We start from the raw sequence: 20,956 nt of genomic DNA, 5'->3' as shown, positions 1-20,956 counted from the left end.
AGTTCTGTCTCCTAGAGATGAATGTACTTTGGTGCGAAAAGTGCAAATCAATCCCAGAACAACAGCAAAGGACCTTGTGAAGATGCTGGAGGAAACCGGTACAAAAGTATCTATATCCACATTAAAACAAGTCCTATATCGACATAACCTGAAAGGCTGCTCAGCAAGGAAGAAGCCACTGCTCCAAAACCGGCATAAAAAAAGCCAGACTACTGTTTGCAACTGCACTTGGGGACAAAGATCTTACTTTTTGTCCTCTGGTCTGATGAAACAAAAATAGAACTGTTTGGTCATAATGACCATCATTATCTTTGGAGGAAAAAGGGAGAGGCTTGCAAGCCGAAGAACACCATCCCAACCGTGAGGCACGGGGGTGGCAGCATCATGTTGTGGGGGTGATTTACTGCACTTCACAAAATAGATGGCATCATGAGGTAGGAAAATTATCAACATCTCAAGACATCAGTCAGGAAGTTAAAGCTTGGTCGCAAATGGGTCTTCCAAATGGACAATGACCCCAAGCATACTTCCAAAGTTGTGGCAAAATGGCTTAAGGACAACAAAGTCAATGTATTGGAGTGGCCATCACAAAGCCCTGACCTCAATCCTATAGAAAATGTGTGGGCAGAACTGAAAAAGCGTGCGCGAGCAAGGAGTGTATAATTGAGTATATATAAACCTCTGACCCACTGGGAATGTGATGAAAGGAATAAAAGCTGAAATAAATAATTCTCTCTACTTTTATTCTGACATTTCACATTCTTAAAATAATGTGGTGATCCTAACTGACCTAAGACAGGGAATTTTTACTTGGATTAAATGTCAGGAATTGTGAAAAACTGAGTGTATGTAAACTTCCGACTTCACTTTACATTTGATGAAACATTGAATTTGAACTTACTGCTGTTAGCCCATAGAAATGCATTGAATAACAAATTGATACATGGCAAAACAGATAGTCAAAAAATAAACCAAAAGGAAGAATGGTCTGGTGTCTAAATGCATCTGAGAGATATAGGAACGCATCAGGACCAACAACAACAAAAAAGGTGACATGTGTAACCCTGGTCCCACAAAATCCTATTCATTTTCATTTATTTTTACATCCCGAGGAGTGAGAGAGAGAGCACATCACAATACTCCTTGTTCACATATCCTATGCTTTAGTCCCTTAGGTTCCAATAGCTTTTCAAGGACCGCTTCCCAACGTATTTTTGGGTGATCAAAACAATACTTATCGTGAATGACTTTTGCCAATTCTATTTGTATGAGGCTTTTTCTCAATGTGACTGTCACAGAGCATTTCACCCACACATGCATGGTTAAGCCTTCCCTGTCTGTGTCTGGCTGACAAGAATTGTGATTTATTATGGAGTCCCTTGACAAGACGATGGGAGAGAATCCTAATAGGAACTGGATAGAACCTGTTCAGACCAGTTAAGCCCAGTTAGGCTCGGTTCCACCCTTTTAGGCCCTATTACTGTATGCCTTGATTATGCCCTAGTAATAGCCATGATCTCACTCGAAAAATGAAACTGTTCATTGAAGAGAGGGTCTTCCTTGTTGTTTCACCATCATCTGAATGCTTAAGATTCCTACAGTTGGGTGCATTAGCACACATGGATAAAACATGTACTGCTAAATATATAGATAGATACAGTATCTTCACCATGTGGGGCATATTTCATATTTCAATTTATTGTTAGATGATTGCTAATGAACTTGCGAGAGAGTGTCACATTAACAATTTAACATTGCTGCAACACAGGCATTTTGAAAAGTAACTTTTGAATGCATTGTTATTGTATATTCAGCTAACAATGCTGAATAACCAGTATTAATTGATAAAGTTTGTGGTCGATTCCCTCCACCCACTAAGGCACTACAGGTAGACCACTTCTGTAATGAGAACCACATTATCAGAGCCATATACAGTGCATTCTGGAAGTATTCAGACCCCTTGACTTTTTCCACATTTTGTTAAGTTATAGCCTTATTCGAAAACGTATTAACAGACAATACCCCATATTGACAAAGCAAAAAAATGTTTATTTTATTTTTTGCAAATGTATTAAAAATAAAAAAAATGAAAAATGACATTTACATAAGCACTCAGACCCTTTACTCAGTACCTTGTTCATGACCTTCTTGGGTATGATGCTAAAAGTCAGGTTAGATGGGGACTGTCAGGTTGGATGGGGACTGCCACTGCACAGCTATTTTCAGGTCTCTCCAGGGATGTTTGATTGGGTTCAAGTCTGGGCTCTGGCTACTCAAGGACATTGAGACTTGTCCCAAAGCCACTCTTGCGCTGTCTTGGCTGTGTGCTTAGGGTCATTATCCCATTGGAAGGTGAACCTTCGCACCAGTCTGAGGTCCTGAGCACTCTGGAGCAGGTTTTCATCAAGGATCTCTCTGCACTTTGATCTGTTCATCTTTCCCTCAATCATGACTAGTCTCTCAGTGACAGCCACTGAAAAACATCCCCAACATGCTGCCACCACAATGCTTCACCATAGGGATGGTGCCAGTTTTCCTCCAGACGTGATGGCATTCAGGCCAAAGAGTTCAATCTTGGATTCATCAGTGACTTTTGGCAAACTCCAAGCAGGCTGTCATGTGCCTTTTACTGAGGAGTGGCTTCCATCTGGACACTCTACCATAAAGGCCTGATTGGTGGAGTGCTGCAGACATGGTTGTCCTTCTGAAAGATTCTCCCATCTCCACAGAGGAACTCTGGAGCTCTGTCAGAGTGACCATCAGGTTCTTGGTCACCTCCCTGACCAAGGCCCTTCTACCCCAATTGCTCAGTTTAGCCGGGCGGCCAGCTCTAGGAAGAGTCTTGGTGGTTCCAAACTTCTTCCATTTAAGAATGATGGAGGCCACTGTGTTCTTGGGGACCTTCAATACTGCAGAAATATGTTGGTACCCTTCCACAGATCTGTGCCTCAACAAACAATTCCTTCTACCTCATTGCTTGGTGTTTGCTCTCACTCAACGGCAATAAAACAAAGGAGCTGATCGTGGACTTCAGGGAGAGCACGCCCCTATCCACATCGATGGGACCACAGTGGAGAAGGTGGAATGCTTCAAGTTCCTCTGCATACACATCACTGACAATCTGAAATGATCCACCGACACAGACAGTGTGACGAATAGCACCTCTTCAACCTCAGGAGGCTGAAGAAATTTGGCTTGGCACCAGAACCCTTTACAGATGCACAATTGAGAGCATAATTTCAGGCTGTATCACCGCCTGGTATGGCAACTGCACCGCCCACAACCGCAGGGCTCTCCAGAGGGTGGTGTGGTCTGTCTAACGCATCACTGGAGATAAACTACCTGCCCTCCAGGACACCTACAGCACCCGATGTCACAGGAAGGCCAAAAAGATCAAGTATATCAACCACCTGAGCCACAACGTGTTCACCCCACTATCATCCAGAAGGCGAGGTCAGCTGGGACCATCTGGGCCATCAGACTGTTAAATAGCTATCACTAGCCAGCTTCCACCCGGTTACGCAAACCTGCACCTTAGAGGCTGCTGCCCTTTATACATAGACTTGGAATCATTGGCCACTTTAATAATGTTTAAATACTGCTTTAGTCATTTCATATGTATATACTGTATTCTATTATATTGTATTTTAGTCAATGCCACTCCAACATTGCTCAATCTAATATGTATATATTTCATAATTACAATCTTTTACTTTTCAATTTGTGTGTAATGTTGTGAATCGTTTTTGGATACTACTGCACTGCTAGGGAAAGGGGGATACAGAATTAGTTGTACAACTCAATGCCTTCAACTGAAATGTGTCTTCTGCATTTAAAACCCAACCCCTCTGAATCAGAGAGGTGCAGGGGAGCTGCCTTAATCGACATCCACATCCTCGGCGCCCGAGGAACAGTGGGTTAACTGCCTTGCTCAGGGGCAGAAAGACAGATTTTTACTTTGTCAGCTCAGGGATTTTCAATCCAGCAACCTTTCAGTTACTGGCCCAATGCTCTAACCACTAGGCTACCTGCTGCCCCTGTCAGATGCTACTGCACTTCTGGAGCTAGGAACACAAGCATTTCACTACACCCGCAATAACATCTGCTAAATATGTGACCAATGCGATTTTATTTGATTTGACATGCACTGTCAACTGTGCAACCTTATATAGACAGGTGTGTGCCTTTCCAAATCATGTCCAATCAATTGAATTTACCACAGGTGGACTCCAATCAAGTTGTAGAAAAATCTCAAGGATGATCAATGGAAGCAGGATGCACCTGTGCTTAATTTCGAGTCTCAGAGCAAAAGGTCTGAATACCTATATAAATAAGGTATTTCTATTTTAGATTTGAATAAATTAGCAAACATATCTAGATACTGGTTTTCACTTTGTCATTATGGGGTATTGTGTGTAGATTGCTGAGGATTTTTTGGTTTTTAATACATTTTAGAATAAGGCTGTAATGTAACAAAATGTGGAAAAAGTCAAGGAGTACATTCGAATGCACTGTATGCTCCTGCACACTGTATGTTTGTCTTCCCCTCTGTGAAATCATACCCTGTCTCAGAGATGGCCACATGCTTTGACACCTGAGGACCAGACAGTGTTACCATGAGTGCATTTTCCCTGCATTTCCAGGCAAACATTACCGTTCCATTCATCTTATTCAGTACCTCTGGAGAATAACAACTGAAGAATCCATAGAACTGAGTTTCATACTGTTGCAAAAAAGTTTTAGCACCATAAAAAAATATAGTGTATATTATTTCTACTAGGACTGGGTTTTATAAGTTGAATCGATGGCGTTCGTTTCAAAATACCATTGCAAAGAAATGTATATACTTTTTGAAACCGATGTGACGATTCACCTTATGAAAGCCAGCCCTACAGCATTGGGTCTTCAGTAAACATTCTCTTGAGATACTGTATGATACTTGTCAAATCTATAATTTCAAATAATTACTTTTCCTTCCAAGGGCATATACATTCAACAAAAATATAAATGTAACATGCAACAATTTCAAAGATTTTACTGAGTTAGTTCATAAAAGGAAATCAGTAAATTTAAATCAATTCATTAGGCCCTGATCTATGGATATCACATGACTGGGAACACAGACATGCATTTGTTGGTCACAGATACCTTAAATAAAAGGTAGGGGCCTGGATCGGAAAACTAGTCAGTATTTGGTGTGACCACCATTTGCATCATGCAGAGCGACACATCTCCTTCGCACAGGCTGTTGATTGTGTCCTGTGGCCTCTTTTCTTCAATGGCTGTATGAAGTTGCATGATATTGGTGGGAACTAGAACACACTGTTGATCCAGAGCATCCCAAACGTGCTCAATGGGTGACATGTCTGGTGAGTATGCAGGCCATGGAAGAACTGGGACATTTTCAGCTTCCAGGAATTGTGTACAGATCCTTGCAACATGGGGAGTGCATTAGCATGCTGAAACATGAGGTGATGATGAATGGCATGACAATGAGCCTCAGGATCTCACCATGGTATCTCTGATCATTGAAATTGCCATCGATAAAATGCAGTTGTATTCATTGTCCGTAACTTACGCCTGCCCATACCATAACCCTACCGCTCACCATGGGACACTATTTTCACAACATTGACATCAGCAAACCTCTCGCCCACATGATGCCATACACGCTGTCTGCCATCTGCCAGGATTCATCCGTGAAGAGCATACTTCTCTAGCGTTCCAGTGGCCATCGGAAGTAAGCGTTTTCCCACTGAAGTCGGTTACAACGCCGAGCTGCAGTCAGATCAAGACTCTAGTGAGGACAACGAGCACGCAGATGATCTACCCTGAGACAGGTTCTGACAGTTTGTGGATAAATTATTCAGTTGTGCAAACCCACAGTTTCATCACCTGTGTGGGTGGCTGGTCTCAGACAATCCCGCAGGTGAAGAAGCCAGATGTGGAGTGTTAAAGTTTTCTTCCGTCGAAGAAGAGGAGGACCAAACTGCAGCGTGGTTATTTCGATACATCTTTAATAAAGATAATAACGAAAACAATACAAAACACTCAACGTAACGTGAAAAACCTAAACAGCCTTATCTGGTGCAAACAAACACAGAGACAGGAACAATCACCCACGAAACACTCAAAGAATATGGCTGCCTAAATATGGTTCCCAATCAGAGACAATAATAAACACCTGCCTCTGATTGAGAACCACTCTAGGCAACCATAGACTTACCTAGACAACTCTACTATACCACAATCCCATAACCTACAAAAACCCCAAGAAAAAAAAACACACCACATAAATAACCCATGTCACACCCTGGCCTGAACAAAATAATAAAGAAAACACAAAATACTAAGACTAGGGCGTTACAGAACCCCCCCCCCCCCCCCCCCCCCCCCCAAGGTGCGGACTCCCGGCCGCACACCTAAACCCATAGGGGAGGGTCCGGGTGGGCGTCTGTCCATGGTGGCGGCAGCGGGGCGGGACGTGGACCCCACTCCAACAAAGTCTTACTCCGCTTAATTTGCGTCCTTAGATTGGCGACCCTCGCCGCCAACCTTGGCCTAGTAACCCTAACCAAGGGCCACACTGGACTGAGGGGCAGCTCCGGACTGAGGGACAGCTCGGGACTGAGGTAGCTCGAAACTGAGGGTTAGCTCGAAACTGAGGGGTAGCTCGGGACTGAGGGGTAGCTCGGGACTGAGGGGTAGCTTGGGACTGAGGGGTAGCTCGGGACTGAGGGGTAGCTCAAGACTGAAGGGTAGCTCAAGACTGAAGGGTAGCTCAAGACTGAGAGAAAGCTCAGGACTGAGAGGAAGCTCAGGCAGGTTGATGGCTCTGGTAGATCCTGGCTGACTGGTGGCTCTGGAAGATCCTGGCTGACTGGCGGCTCTGGCAGATCCATGCTGACTGGCGGCTCTGGCAGATCCATGCTGACTGGCGGCTCTGGCTGCTCCATGCTGACTGGCGGCTCTGGCTGCTCCATGCTGACTGGTGACTCTGGCTGCTCCATGCTGACTGGTGGCTCTGGCGGCTCTGGCTGCTCCATGCAGACTGGCAGCTCTGGCGGCTCCTTGCAGACTGGCAGCTCTGGCGGCTCCTTGCAGACTGGCAGCTCTGGCGGCTCCTTGCAGACTGGCAGCTCTGGCGGCTGCTTGCAGACTGGCAGCTCTGGCGGCTCCTTGCAGACTGGCAGCTCTGGCGGCTCCTTGCAGACTGGCAGCTCAGGCGGCTCCTTGCAGACTGGCAGCTCTGAACAGGCGGGAGACTCCGGCAGCGCTGAACAGGCGGGAGACTCCGGCAGCGCTGTAGAGGAGGAAGGCTCTGACAGCGCTGGACAGGCGGGAGACTCCGGCAGAGACAGGAACAATCACCCACGAAACACTCAAAGAATATGGCTGCCTAAATATGGTTCCCAATCAGAGACAATGATAAACACCTGCCTCTGATTGAGAACCACTCTAGGCAACCATAGACTTACCTAGACAACTCTACTATACCACAATCCCATTACCTACAAAAACCCCAAGAAAAAAAACACACCACATAAATAACCCATGTCACACCCTGGCCTGAACAAAATAATAAAGAAAACACAAAATACTAAGACCAGGGCGTTACAGAACCCCCCCCCATAGGGGAGGGTCCGGGTGGGCGTCTGTCCACGGTGGCAAGAAAAAAAAAACAAGAAAACACAAAATACTAAGACCAGGGCGTGACATGGAGTTCCTGGGCGTGGTTACATGTGGTCTGCATTTGCCAGCTGAACATACTGCCAAATTCTCTAATACAGCGTTGGTAGAGAAATTAACATTAATTTATCTGGCAACCGCTCTGGTGGACATTCCTGCAGTCAGCATGCCAACAGCACACTCCCTCAAAACTTGAGACATCTGTGGCATCCCTAGCAGAAGGTGCACCTGTGTAATCACTCTTGCTGCTGGTGATTCTCTGATCCACCTCTACGCAGACGACACCATTCTGAATACTTCTGGCCCTTCTGTGGACACTGTGTTAACTAACCTCCAGACGAGCTTCAATGCAATTACAACTCTCCTTCCGTGGCCTCCAACTGCTCTTAAATGCAAGTAAAACTAAATGCATGCTATTCAACCGATCACTGCCCGCACCTGCTCGCCCGTCCAGCATCACTACTCTGGACGGCTCTGACTTAGAATACGTGGACAACTACAAATACCTAGGTTTCTGGTTAGACTGTAAACTCCTTCCAGACTCACATTAAGCATCTCCAATCCAAAATTAAATCTAGAATCGGCTTCCTGTTTCGCAACAAAGCATCCTTCACTCATGCTGCCAAACATACCCTCGTAAAACTGACTATCCTACCGATCCTCGACTTCGGAGATGTCATTTACAAAATAGCCTCCAACACTCTACTCAACAAATTGGATGCAATCTATCACGGTGCCATCCGTTTTGTCACCAAAGCCCCATATACTACCCACCACCGCGACCTGTACGCTCTCATTGGCTGGCCCTCGCTTCATACTCTTCGCCTAAACCCACTGGCTCCAGGTCATCTACAAGTCTCTGCTAGGTAAAGCCCCGCCTTATCTCAGCTCACTGGTCACCATAGCAGCACCCACCCGTAGCATGTGCTCCAGCAGGTATATCTCACTGGTCACCCCCAAAGCCAATTCTTCCTTTGGCCGCCTTTCCTTCCAGTTCTCTGCTGCCAATGACTGGAACGAACTGCAAAAATCACTGAAGCTGGAGACTCATATCTCTCTCACTAACTTTAAGCACCAGCTGTCAGAGCAGCTCACATATCACTGCACCTGTACATAGTCCATCCAACTACCTCATCCCCATACTGTATTTATTTATATGTCTTGCTCCTTTGCACCCCAGTATCTCTACTTGCACGTTCATCTTCTGCACATCTACCATTCCAGTGTTTAATTGCTATATAGTAATTACTTCGCCACCATGGCCTATTTATTGCCTTACCTCCCTTACCTCATTTGCACATACTGTATATAGACTTTTTTCTACTGTATTATTGACTGTATGTTTGTTTATTCATGTGTAACTCTGTGTTGGTGTATGTGTCGAACTGCTTTGCTTTATCTTGGCCAGGTTGCAGTTGCAAATGAGAACTTGTTCTCAACTAGCCTACTTGGTTAAATAAAGATGAAATGAAAAAGAAAATGAAATGAGCATGCTGTTTAATCAGCTTCTTGATATGCCATACCTGTCAAGTCGGTGGATTATCTTGGCAAAGGAGAAATGCTCACTAACAGGGATGTAAACAAATGAATGCACATTATTTTAACGAAATAAGCTTTTTGTGCATATGGAACTTTTCTGGGATCTTTCATTTCAGCTCATGAAACATGGGACCAACACTATGTTGATACAGTACAACATACTGTATAAGATCAATAATAAAATAGTCCTTTCACTCACCTCTCTCCACTCCTTTGTCCCGATGCCTTGAACGTACAACACTACAACTGTGGAGGGAGAAAAAGAGAGGGAAAGAGAACGAGTGGGAGGAAAATTAATAAATATTATTAATAATGAATACCAAGTACCCAAATGCTTCATTCAAATCCCTGCATTAGACACAGTATGGCTTTAATTTATTTGAATAAGAACAGATACAATTAAAATGTTGACGCATCAATTGCTTTGCATTGCACAGCATTGACACAGATGCATTGCACCATAATCTTGCAAGAATATTTCCAGAATTATATTATGCTCAGGTCCTTTAGGGAACTAAGAGAGGCCATGTTTTCATGGCCATGCTTCAATAGCCACTGAAGGTCTGCGTAGCTTTCAGACACATTCACACTTAGGCTATTATTATCTACAGCCAGTGGTGGAAACACCACCACCAATTGTCATACTTAAGTAAAAGTAAAAGACACCTTAATAGAAAATGACTCAAGTAAAAGTGAGTCACCCAGTAAAATACTATTTGATTAAAAGTCTAAAAGTATTTGGTTTTAAATAGACGTAGGTAATCAAAAGTAAATGTAATAGCTCAATTATACTTAAGTATCAAAAGTAAAAGTGTTAATAATTTCAAATTCCTTATATTAAGAAAACCAGACGGCACAATTATCTTGCTTTTTAAAATTATGGATAGCCAAGGGCACACTCAAGCACTCAGCCATAATTTACAAGCATTTATGTTTAGTTAGTCTGCCAGATCAGAGGCAGTAGGGATGACCGCAAATGTTTTTTTGATAAGTGCGTGAATTGGACCATGTTCCTGTCCTGCTAAACATTCAAAATGTAATGAGTACTTTTAGGTGTCAAGGAAAATGTATGAAGTAAAAAGTACATTATTTTAGGAATGCAGTGAAGTAAAATTTGTCAAATATAAATAGTAAAGTACAGATACCCACCAAAAATACTTAAGCAGTACTTTAAAGTATTGTTTCTTAAATATTTTACGGCACTTCACACAACACAGACTATACAAGCATAGACTACTGTCAAAGTGTGACAAACAGATGGTCCTTATTCAATACAACTGTATTTATCTCCTCAGGGGCATTGCCCTTGCAATGTGATTAGCATAACTCAGAAACTTTGAGAAGACAAAATGTTATACTGAACCCAGGTCTGATATGAAGATATCTTATCCAACACCGGACAGCTACTCTGAACAAATTCACAGATAGATTCCCAACCTCTCCTCCATCTTCCTTTCTTCAAGATTGGGAACGCTTACAGTGCAACCTCCTAAGTGGCCCTTTATTGCTGCTTCCCCTCCTGCTCCTCTCTGTCCCCTTCTCCTCTGTTTTTTCTCCTACTCCTCCTATACGCTGTGCCACCCTGGCACAGCACGCCATCAAGCCACATCAAAGGGGAGCACAGCCAACACGTCGCATACAGAAACCAATCAGCATAATGCAACCACCGTGGGACCAACCAGCCGTGAAGACCCAGCCCTGCGCAGCGCATCCCATCCTCTCACATCTCTTCTTCAAAGGAGAAGAAAAAGGAGGAAATACAGGGTCAAACTAAATAAATAAATGCCGAGATGGACGAGAAAGGAGTAGAGGAAGGGGGGAGGAAGAAGGGAAAGAAAACAGCTGGGTCGAGAGTTTGGGGACGGCTAAGTGGGTTCAAGAAAGAGATTGGAGCCTTCATGGAGTGTAACTGGCCAGTTGGGAGAGAGAGAGGGAGGGAGTGAGGGCGAGAGGGAGGGAGGGAGAGAGAGAGGGATGGAGTGAGGGAGAGAGGGAGGGAGGGAGGGAGAGAGGGATGGTTGGAGGCGGCAATGGATGGAGGGTGGTGGGAGAGGGGGTACTGAAACATTTAAGGATTTAGATTGAGTGTGTTGTCCAATAAGGGTGGGTGGGCATCTGATGGGTTGTCTTTTCAGGAGTTCTGTCACCTGGTCAGTACAACCATCCCGACCTCCCTAGGGCCCCAAGGATAAACACTCCTAAGGAAAGGAGGGAACTGTCAAAACCCCAAGAATAGCACTTCTGAGGGGATGAGGGAACAGTCAACCATCAATCACTTCAAACCATTAGTGGTCATCTGTAGCCCATTTGGTAGAGTATGGCAATTGCAATGCCAGCATTGTGGGTTTGATTCCGGCAGGGACCACCCATACAACAATTGTATGTATCCCCAACTGTAAGTTGCATTGGATAAAAGCGTTAGCTAACGGCATATATTATTATTTATTTTAAGATGTTCCCTAACTACTCCTAAGGAGATGACGGCATTGACAACCCTTTTGATGGAGGGATGAGGGGTGAAAAAAAAGGCCAAACAAAGATAGTATGGGTTGAGCTCTTAAAGACAATTCCAAGAGGGACGCAAGCTCTTTTTTCCTCAATGTTAAATACAGCAGCCAATAGAACTCACGGGTAGTTTGAAAGAAGAGTGAAAGCATGACGGCGGTAGGCTATAGCAGTTATTTATTCAAACCCATAATCACTGAATGAAAACACAGTCTGCCTCAGCATTACAGAGCTTGATCTCACAAGAAAAAGGTTGCACACTGTATAGTATTACACTGAGCTTCAACATGCCAAAAACATAGGGCCAATCCAAGTCAGCTCATGTTAAAAGAGCACATGGCTGCCACTACACTTTTCTTTCTCAGCATCTCACAGTGCTATACGATAGCCATCGACCCCACTCTGGCTTCAATTGAACTCTGGTTCAATGGTCTCACTTGACTGAACGGACCAAAGTGGACATGAAAGGCCAGGCTACCCCAGGACCACTGAGCTTCCACCTTTACGGTGTCCCACCTTGGGTTTGAAGTCCAGGACCCCTCCGTACCCAATCATTATATCCGCTCTCCTACACACATGTGCATGCACAAACACGCACACTGTCTTTTATAAAGAGAAGGAGTTCAAGTCACTAATCCATCTGACCAGCAGGACTCTCCCCCCGAAAGAGCAGGGGGCAGGAGAGCATCATCAATAAACAACGTGTGTGTGTGTGTGTGTGTGTGTGTGTGTGTGTGTGTGTGTGTGTGTGTGTGTGTGTGTGTGTGTGTGTGTGTGTGTGTGTGTGTGTGTGTGAGTCAGGGCCTGCATTATGGGCGGACCTTAAGGGGCCTGGCCCGCCCTCCCGTACGTCCTTGCCTGTCCCACTAAAATATGTAAATATTGATAATTTATTTGACCGAGATTTGCGCTTACAGAAAGATCCATCAATCTCAGATAAAGCATCCGATAGCAAAACAGTGCCCCTCTGTCTCGGTATGTGTAGCCCATGTAACTGATCCTGTCTGGCCAAAAAGAGTATGGCATGTCGTACTCTTTTTGGCCGAACAGAATCAGATACATGGGCTACATATAGTAATTGGAATTATTTTTGACAAATGTGTGACGGTAACCTACTTTTTGAAAAGGCGGCGCATCCAACAGGCTATAAGCTAAGCTTCCCCTAAAGTACATTGAAATACATTTTCCAAAATTATACATGTACAGTAATAATATATGAACTCCACAATACATGCACTCAGCTCTCCAGAATGCGCTCTGCTGTCTCCCGCCAATTCTTGTGCATTCATTGTTTAATTGTGTGAATGTTTTTCCCTTTGATTGTTACTAGCAATAACTGAAGTCAAGACAGATAGAAAGGGTGTCAGACAGGCGGAGTTGAGAGAGGAACGCAATTGAAAGTACGTGAATTTTCATCAGGAAAATGCTATTTTCTTCTATTTTTATTTGTTGGCTTTATGTATTTTTCCTTAGTTAACAATGGACAATGGGCTACTGCTGCATTTGCCTACTGCTGCATTTTGCCTGCATTTGCCTACAGTGGGGCAAAAAAGTATTTAGTCAGCCACCAATTGTGCAAGTTCTCCCACTTAAAAAGATGAGAGGCCTGTAATTTTCATCATAGGTAGACTTCAACTATGACAGACAAAATGAGAAGAAAAAAAAAAAAAATCCAGAAAATCACATTGTAGGATTTTTAATGAATTGATTTGCAAATGATGGTGGAAAATAAGTATTTGGTCAATAACAAAAGTTTATCTTAATACTTTGTTAAATACCCTTTGTTGGCAATGACAGAGGTCAAACTTTTTCTGTAAGTCTTCACAAGGTTTTCACACACTGTTGCCGGTATTTTGGCCCATTCCTCCATGCAGATCTCCTCTAGGGCAGTGATGTTTTGGGGCTGTTGCTGGGCAATACGGACTTTCAACTCCCTCCAAAGATTTTCTATGGGGTTGAGATCTGGGGACTGGCTAGGCCACTCCAGGACCTTGAAATGCTTCTTACGAAGCCACTCCTTCATTACCCGGGCGGTGTGTTTGGGATCATTGTCATGCTGAAAGAACCAGCCACGTTTCATCTTCAATGCCCTTGCTGATGGAGGGAGGTTTTCACTCAAAATCTCATGAAACATGGCCCCATTCATTCTTTCCTTTACACGGATCAGTCATCCTGGTCCCTTTGCAGAAAAACATCCCCAAAGCATTATGTTTCTACCCCCATGCTTCACAGTAGGTATGGTGTTCTTTGGATGCAACTCAGCATTCTTTGTCCTCCAAACACGACGAGTTGAGTTTTTACCAAAAAGTTATATTTTGGTTTCATCTGACCATATGACATTCTCCCAGTCTTCTTCTGGATCATCCAAATGCTCTCTAGCAAACTTCAGACAGGCCTGGACATGTACTGGCTTAAGCAGGGGGACATGTCTGGCACTGCAGGATTTGAGTCCCTGGCGGCGTAGTGTGTTACTTATGGTAGGCTTTGTTACTTTGGTCCCAGCTCTCTGCAGGTCATTCACTAGGTCCCCCCGTGTGGTTCTGGGATTTTTGCTCACCGTTCTTGTGATCATTTTGACCCCACGGGGTGAGATCTTGCGTGGAGCCCCAGATCGAGGGAGATTATCAGTGGTCTTGTATGTCTTCCATTTCCTAATATTTGCTCCCACAGTTGATTTCTTCAAACCAAGCTGCTTACCTATTGCAGATTCAGTCTTCCCAGCCTGGTGCAGGTCTACAATTTTGTTTCTGGTGTCCTCTGACAGCTCTTTGGTCTTGGTCATAGTGGAGTTTGGAGTGTGACTGTTTTGAGGTTGTGGACAGGTGTCCTTTATACTGATAACAAGTTCAAACAGGTGCCATTAATACAGGTAACGAGTGAAGGACAGAGGAGACTCTTAAATAAGAAGTTACAGGTCTGTGAGAACCAGAAATCTTGCTTGTTTGTAGGTGATGGGTGAACAAGGAGTACAGGAGGGGACTAAGTACACACCCCTGAGGGGCTCCCGTGTTGAGGATCAGCATGGCAGATGGGTTGTTACCTTCCTTTACCACCTGGGGGTGGCCCATCAGGACGTCCAGGATCCAGTTGCTGAGGGAGGTGTTTAGTCCCAGGGCCATAGCTTAGTGATGAGTTTTGCGGACACTATCGTGTTGAACGCTGAGCTGTAGTCAATGAATAGCATTCTCACATAGGTGTTCCTTTTGTCCAGGTGGGAAAGGGCAGTGTGGAGTGCAATAGAGATTGCGTTATCTGTGGATCTGTTGGGGCAGTATGCAAATTGGAGTGGGTCTAGGGTTTCTGGGATAATGGTGTTGATGTGAGCCATAACTATGGTGGTCTGCTTCAAACATGTTGGTATTACAGACTCGGTCAGGGACAGATTTAAAATGTCAGTGAAGACAATTGCCAGTTGGTCAGCACATGCTCGGAGTACATGTCCTGGTAATTCGTCGGGCCCTGCGGCCTTGTGAATGTTAACCTGTTTAAAGGTCTTACTCACATCGGCTACGGAGAGAGTGATCACAAAGTAATCCGGAACAGCTGATGCTCTCATGCATGCTTCCGTGTTGCTTGCCTCGAAGCGAGCATAGAAGTTATTTAGCTTGTCTAAATAACAGGTAACGAGTGGAGGACAGAGGAGCCTCTTAAAGAAGAGGCTTGTGTCACTGGGCAGCTCACGGCTGTGCTTCCCTACAAGTGTATTCAAGGTTTAAAAAGGCTTCTAAAATGTGTAATTTCCATTTTAAAATGTCATACTTGATTTTCCCTAATGAAAAATGTATCAACCTCTACAAACAATGTCCATTAATTATAATAATAATTCACATTTCCTGTTGCTGTAGGATTATTTTCCTACTGTAGCAAACTGGCTCAAATTAAGATCCTACATCTGTATTCCTTATACAGTATAGTGCACTATTTTTAACCATAATCCTATGGGCCCTGCTCACAATCAGCGCACTATAAAGGGAATACGGCAGAGTGGGAATTACGGGAGGCCCAGGGGGACCTGAATGAGACTGAATGAGACATGAGACACCCTTAATGCAACAAAGTCATACTCTCGCAATTTGTACTGCTACAGTGGTAAATATTAAAATAAAAGTTTATTCCAAATTAAACAAACACCCCCACCTCTGTGTCATGGTTTTAAAAGAAAACATCTTTACATGTCTGCACTTGTCATCCCGGGACTGCACCTTAGAGGCTGCTGCCCTATATACATAGACTTGGAATCACTGGCCACTTTAATAATGGAACACTAGTCACTTTAATAATGTTTGAATAAAGTTTACAAACTGTTTTACTCATCTCATATGTATATACTATATTCTATTCTACTGTATCTTAGTCAATGCCACTCCGACATGGCTAAATCTAATATTTATATTTTTCTTAATTCCATTCTTTTACTTTTAGATTTGTATGTATTGTTGTGAATTGTATTTAGATACTACTGCACTGAGCTAGGAACACAAGCATTTCGCTACACCCGCAACAGCATCTGCTAAATATGTGTATGTGACCAATAACATTTTATTTGACAGACCCTTATCTCAGCCCCTTTTCAGGTGTGCCAACTTTTCTTTCTACTAAAATGGTGCTTTTGTCAGCGAGACGCATCACATAATTCAGGCTACAAGAGAGTGTAGGCCCAGTGACAATCCCCAAATATCATAAAACTTTTTGGTGTTTTGTAACAGTTCTTTCCATTCATCAAATGGAGCACAGTGCACTGTTTGGACGCTGGAATTATTTTGGAGTGGACGAACATGCGCAGGTAGCATACTTTTTGAAGTGATTTGTTTGAAAATGTCACGATGGTATGAAGAGATTCGGGAGACAGGCGCAGGAATGCATAATAGGATTTTATTTATTTTTTTAACATTATTTTTATTGGAATTTCACAATTTTCACCCATATTAAGAGATACAACAGAGACAAAGCACACAGAAAAAAAGAAGAAAAACAGCACCCACTTACACATATCTACGCGCATATACAGTGCCTTGCGAAAGTATTCGGCCCCCTTGAACTTTGCGACCTTTTGCCACATTTCAGGCTTCAAACATAAACATATAAAACTGTATTTTTTTGTGAAGAATCAACAACAAGTGGGACACAATCATGAAGTGGAACGACATTTATTGGATATTTCAAACTTTTTTAACAAATCAAAAACTGAAAAATTGGGCGTGCAAAATTATTCAACCCCTTTACTTTCAGTGCAGCAAACTCTCTCCAGAAGTTCAGTGAGGATCTCTGAATGATCCAATGTTGACCTAAATGACTAATGATGATAAACACAATCCACCTGTGTGTAATCAAGTCTCCGTATAAATGCACCTGCACTGTGATAGTCTCAGAGGTCCGTTAAAAGCGCAGAGAGCATCATGAAGAACAAGGAACACACCAGGCAGGTCCGAGATACTGTTGTGAAGAAGTTTAAAGCCGGATTTGGATACAAAAAGATTTCCCAAGCTTTAAACATCCCAAGGAGCACTGTGCAAGCGATAATATTGAAATGGAAGGAGTATCAGACCACTGCAAATCTACCAAGACCTGGCCGTCCCTCTAAACTTTCAGCTCATACAAGGGGAAGACTGATCAGAGATGCAGCCAAGAGGCCCATGATCACTCTGGATGAACTGCAGAGATCTACAGCTGAGGTGGGAGACTCTGTCCATAGGACAACAATCAGTCGTATATTGCACAAATCTGGCCTTTATGGAAGAGTGGCAAGAAGAAAGCCATTTCTTAAAGATATCCATAAAAAAGTGTTGTTTAAAGTTTGCCACAAGCCACCTGGGAGACACACCAAACATGTGGAAGAAGGTGCTCTGGTCAGATGAAACCAAAATTGAACTTTTTGGCAACAATGCAAAACGTTATGTTTGGCGTAAAAGCAACACAGCTGAACACACCATCCCCACTGTCAAACATGGTGGTGGCAGCATCATGGTTTGGGCCTGCTTTTCTTCAGCAGGGACAGGGAAGATGGTTAAAATTGATGGGAAGATGGATGGAGCCAAATACAGGACCATTCTGGAAAAAGAAAGAGACTGGAAGACCTGAGACTGGGACGGAGATTTGTCTTCCAACAAGACAATGATCCAAAACATAAAGCAAAATCTACAATGGAATGGTTCAAAAATAAACATATCCAGGTGTTAGAATGGCCAAGTCAAAGTCCAGACCTGAATCCAATCGAGAATCTGTGGAAAGAACTGAAAACTGCTGTTCACAAATGCTCTCCCATCCAACCTCACTGAGCTCGAGCTGTTTTGCAAGGAGGAACGGGAAAAAAATTCAGTCTCTCGATGTGCAAAACTGATAGAGACATACCCCAAGCGACTTACAGCTGTAATCGCAGCAAAAGGTGGCGCTACAAAGTATTAACTTAAGGGGGCTGAATAATTTTGCACGCCCAATTTTTCCGTTTTTGATTTGTTAAAAAAAATTGAAATGTCCAATAAATGTCGTTCCACTTTATGATTATGTCCCACTTGTTGTTGATTCTTCACAAAAAAATACAGTTTCATATCTTTATGTTTGAAGCCTGAAATGTGGCAAAAGGTCGCAAAGTTCAAGGGTGCCGAATACTTTCGCAAGGCACTGTATATATATACATATATACACATACACACATATACACATATACATACATACATACACACACCCATACATATACATACACTCATGCGCACACACACATATACGCGTACGCACACACACACACCCATACATACGTACACCATTTTCCTCTTCCCGCTCGGTGCTTCTCTCACCCCATCACCATCATTGCGTCTCTCAATACATACATTTTAAACAAACTTACAAACAGAAATTAAACAAAAAAGCTCAGTTTAAACCAAGAGGTTAGGTTCCACACATGGAACGTACAGTGTAGTTCTGAAATACATACATCCCCTTCATTCTACGAGAATCCTTGCAGCATAATAGCTGATATCTCAGGTTCTAGGTAATTTAAGGTTCCCATACTTTGTAGAACTGGTCTGTTTTAGAATGCAATATACATGTCAGATATTCCAGAGGCACCCATTCAAATAGTATCTTATGCCAATCTTTAATAGAAGGAACCTTATCACTAATCCACTGTAAAAGGATGTTTTTCCTCGCTGCGAAGGTAAGGATGTTGTAAAGCCTCCTTTTACCCACAGAAGTAACCTGCCTACTAGGGAGACTTAACAGTAAAGAAACTGGGTCCAATTCTAGATCAACCCCCTTTACAGCGTGCCGTGTAAAGACAAAGGTACGAAGACCAAACAAACACTTAACAAAACACAGGGTTGAAACCCAATCAAAAGAGCGAGGAGTACCTCAAATAAATAACACACGCACACACTGATTAACACACTGGACGAGACCCGTAATCATCTGAGCAGTCCACAAGGGCACAAAAGCCCAAAACACACAGCATAGGTACTCACACGCACCAAAAGACATTGTAACAATAAACAACAGCCCAATGGAAACCAAAGGGCACACTTATACAAGTACTCATCCGTGGGAATAGGGGACAGGTGTGCGTAATGAAAGTTCCGGAGGGATCCGTGACAGAAAATAAGATGAAAACATCTTGACTGGTTATGTTCATGCCAAATGGAAGGTAATACAAATGTTTTTACCGTTAAATGACATGTCTTTTGAAGAAAAATATAGACCCCCTAAATGTCGCACTCTGGAATAGTGTATCATTTGGGAGGCAGCCGTAGTGATCTATTGTAGAGCTCCAAACAAAGTTCAATGGGAATTTCTTTCTGGCGATATTGCATGTCGTCCGACCACAGAGATCTGAGGGTATACCATCTGTCTACAAAGAGCGACTCACTATCAAAGCCAAACAAACTCCTATCCACTCACACTGACACTAATACAACACACACACACATCAAACAAACAGAGGCCCACTGACACAAAACATCAGACAAAAGCCTCCACACAAACACACTCACATAGACACACGCACACACACTCCTGGGCTATAGTAAATTAAAAGACAAGTGGCCCAAAGCGCTTCGCTCTTATTCCCCCTGTTGTCACCCAACTGTTCTTCTTCTTGAAGGTTATTTCCTCCTCCAAAATATACTAAAAATATATATATAAATGCAAAATGTGCTGGTCCCATGTTTCATGAGCTGATTTCACATGACTGAAATAGAAAATCCCAGAAATGTTCCATACGCACAAAATGTTCTCTACATAAAAAAATGAAATTATTGGAAATCTTAGGCACAACAATTTTTGTATCCTTGTTAGTGAGCATTTCTCCTTTGCAAGGTGATAATCCATCCACTTGACAGATGTGGCATATTAAGAAGCTGATTAAACAGCATGATCATTACACAGGTGCACCTTGTACTGGGGACAATAAAAGGAAAAAGGCCACTCTAAAATGTGCAGTTTTGTCACACAAACACAATGCCAAGGATGTCTCAAGTTTTCACGGAGCGTGCAATTGCATGCCTGACTGCAGGAATATACACCAGAGCTGTTGCCAGAGAATTGAATGTTAATTTCTCTACCATAAGCCTCCTCCAACGTTGTTTTAGAGAATTTGGAAGTACTTCCAAACAGCCTCACAACCACAGACCATGTGTAACCATGCCAGCCCAGGACCTCCACATCAGGCGTCTTCACGTGTGGGATCGTCTGAGACTATCCACCTGGACAGCCGATGAAACTGTGGGTTTTCACAACCGAAGAATTTCTGCACTAACTGTCAGAAACCATCTCAGGGAAGCTGCGTGCTTATTAGACTCACCAGGGTCTTTACCAATAATCCCTAAAAAAAATTAGGAGCTGAGCAAATTTCAGGTCTGCTGAGCGCGAACTTGAACGTTGTGAAAATTCTGTACAACTTCTAGAGCACGTTTACTGTGAACACTGAGGCTGTACCCACTTTAAGTTACACTTTCAGACAGTGGTCAAGTAGATCCAGTCAATTAAAAAAATTGGAGGCCTCTTACTTCAGTGTTGTGATGCAAAAATTCGAGCTAAATGCTTAGCGCATAGAATTAAAAAGGTTAAATCAGATATTATTCATCCTAATCAGACAGGTTTTTTTTTACATGGATGACACATTGGAGATAATATAAGACAAGTACTGGAAACAATAGAACACTATGAAATATCTGGGAAACCAGGCCTGGTTTTCATAGATGACTTTGAAAAGGCTTTTGATAAAGTATGACTGGAG

General features: G+C 43.1%; 1 protein-coding gene across 1 annotated transcript in view; it reads right to left on the bottom strand.

The window, feature by feature from the left end:
- LOC110493933 (copine-9) overlaps window positions 1-20,956 on the bottom strand; it is a 221,120-nt gene that overhangs the window by 161,098 nt on the left and 39,066 nt on the right. Inside the window, exon 3 of the mRNA XM_021568546.2 lies at window positions 9,428-9,474. Coding sequence (XP_021424221.1) covers window positions 9,428-9,474 — 47 coding nt within the window. The remainder of the gene's footprint in view (window positions 1-9,427; window positions 9,475-20,956) is intronic.

The sequence above is a fragment of the Oncorhynchus mykiss genome, chromosome 17 (assembly GCF_013265735.2).
Source record: "Oncorhynchus mykiss isolate Arlee chromosome 17, USDA_OmykA_1.1, whole genome shotgun sequence".
Lineage (NCBI taxonomy): Eukaryota > Metazoa > Chordata > Actinopteri > Salmoniformes > Salmonidae > Oncorhynchus > Oncorhynchus mykiss.
Note: the sequence above shows the minus strand (reverse complement) of the source record. Positions and strands in the feature narration are given on the sequence as shown.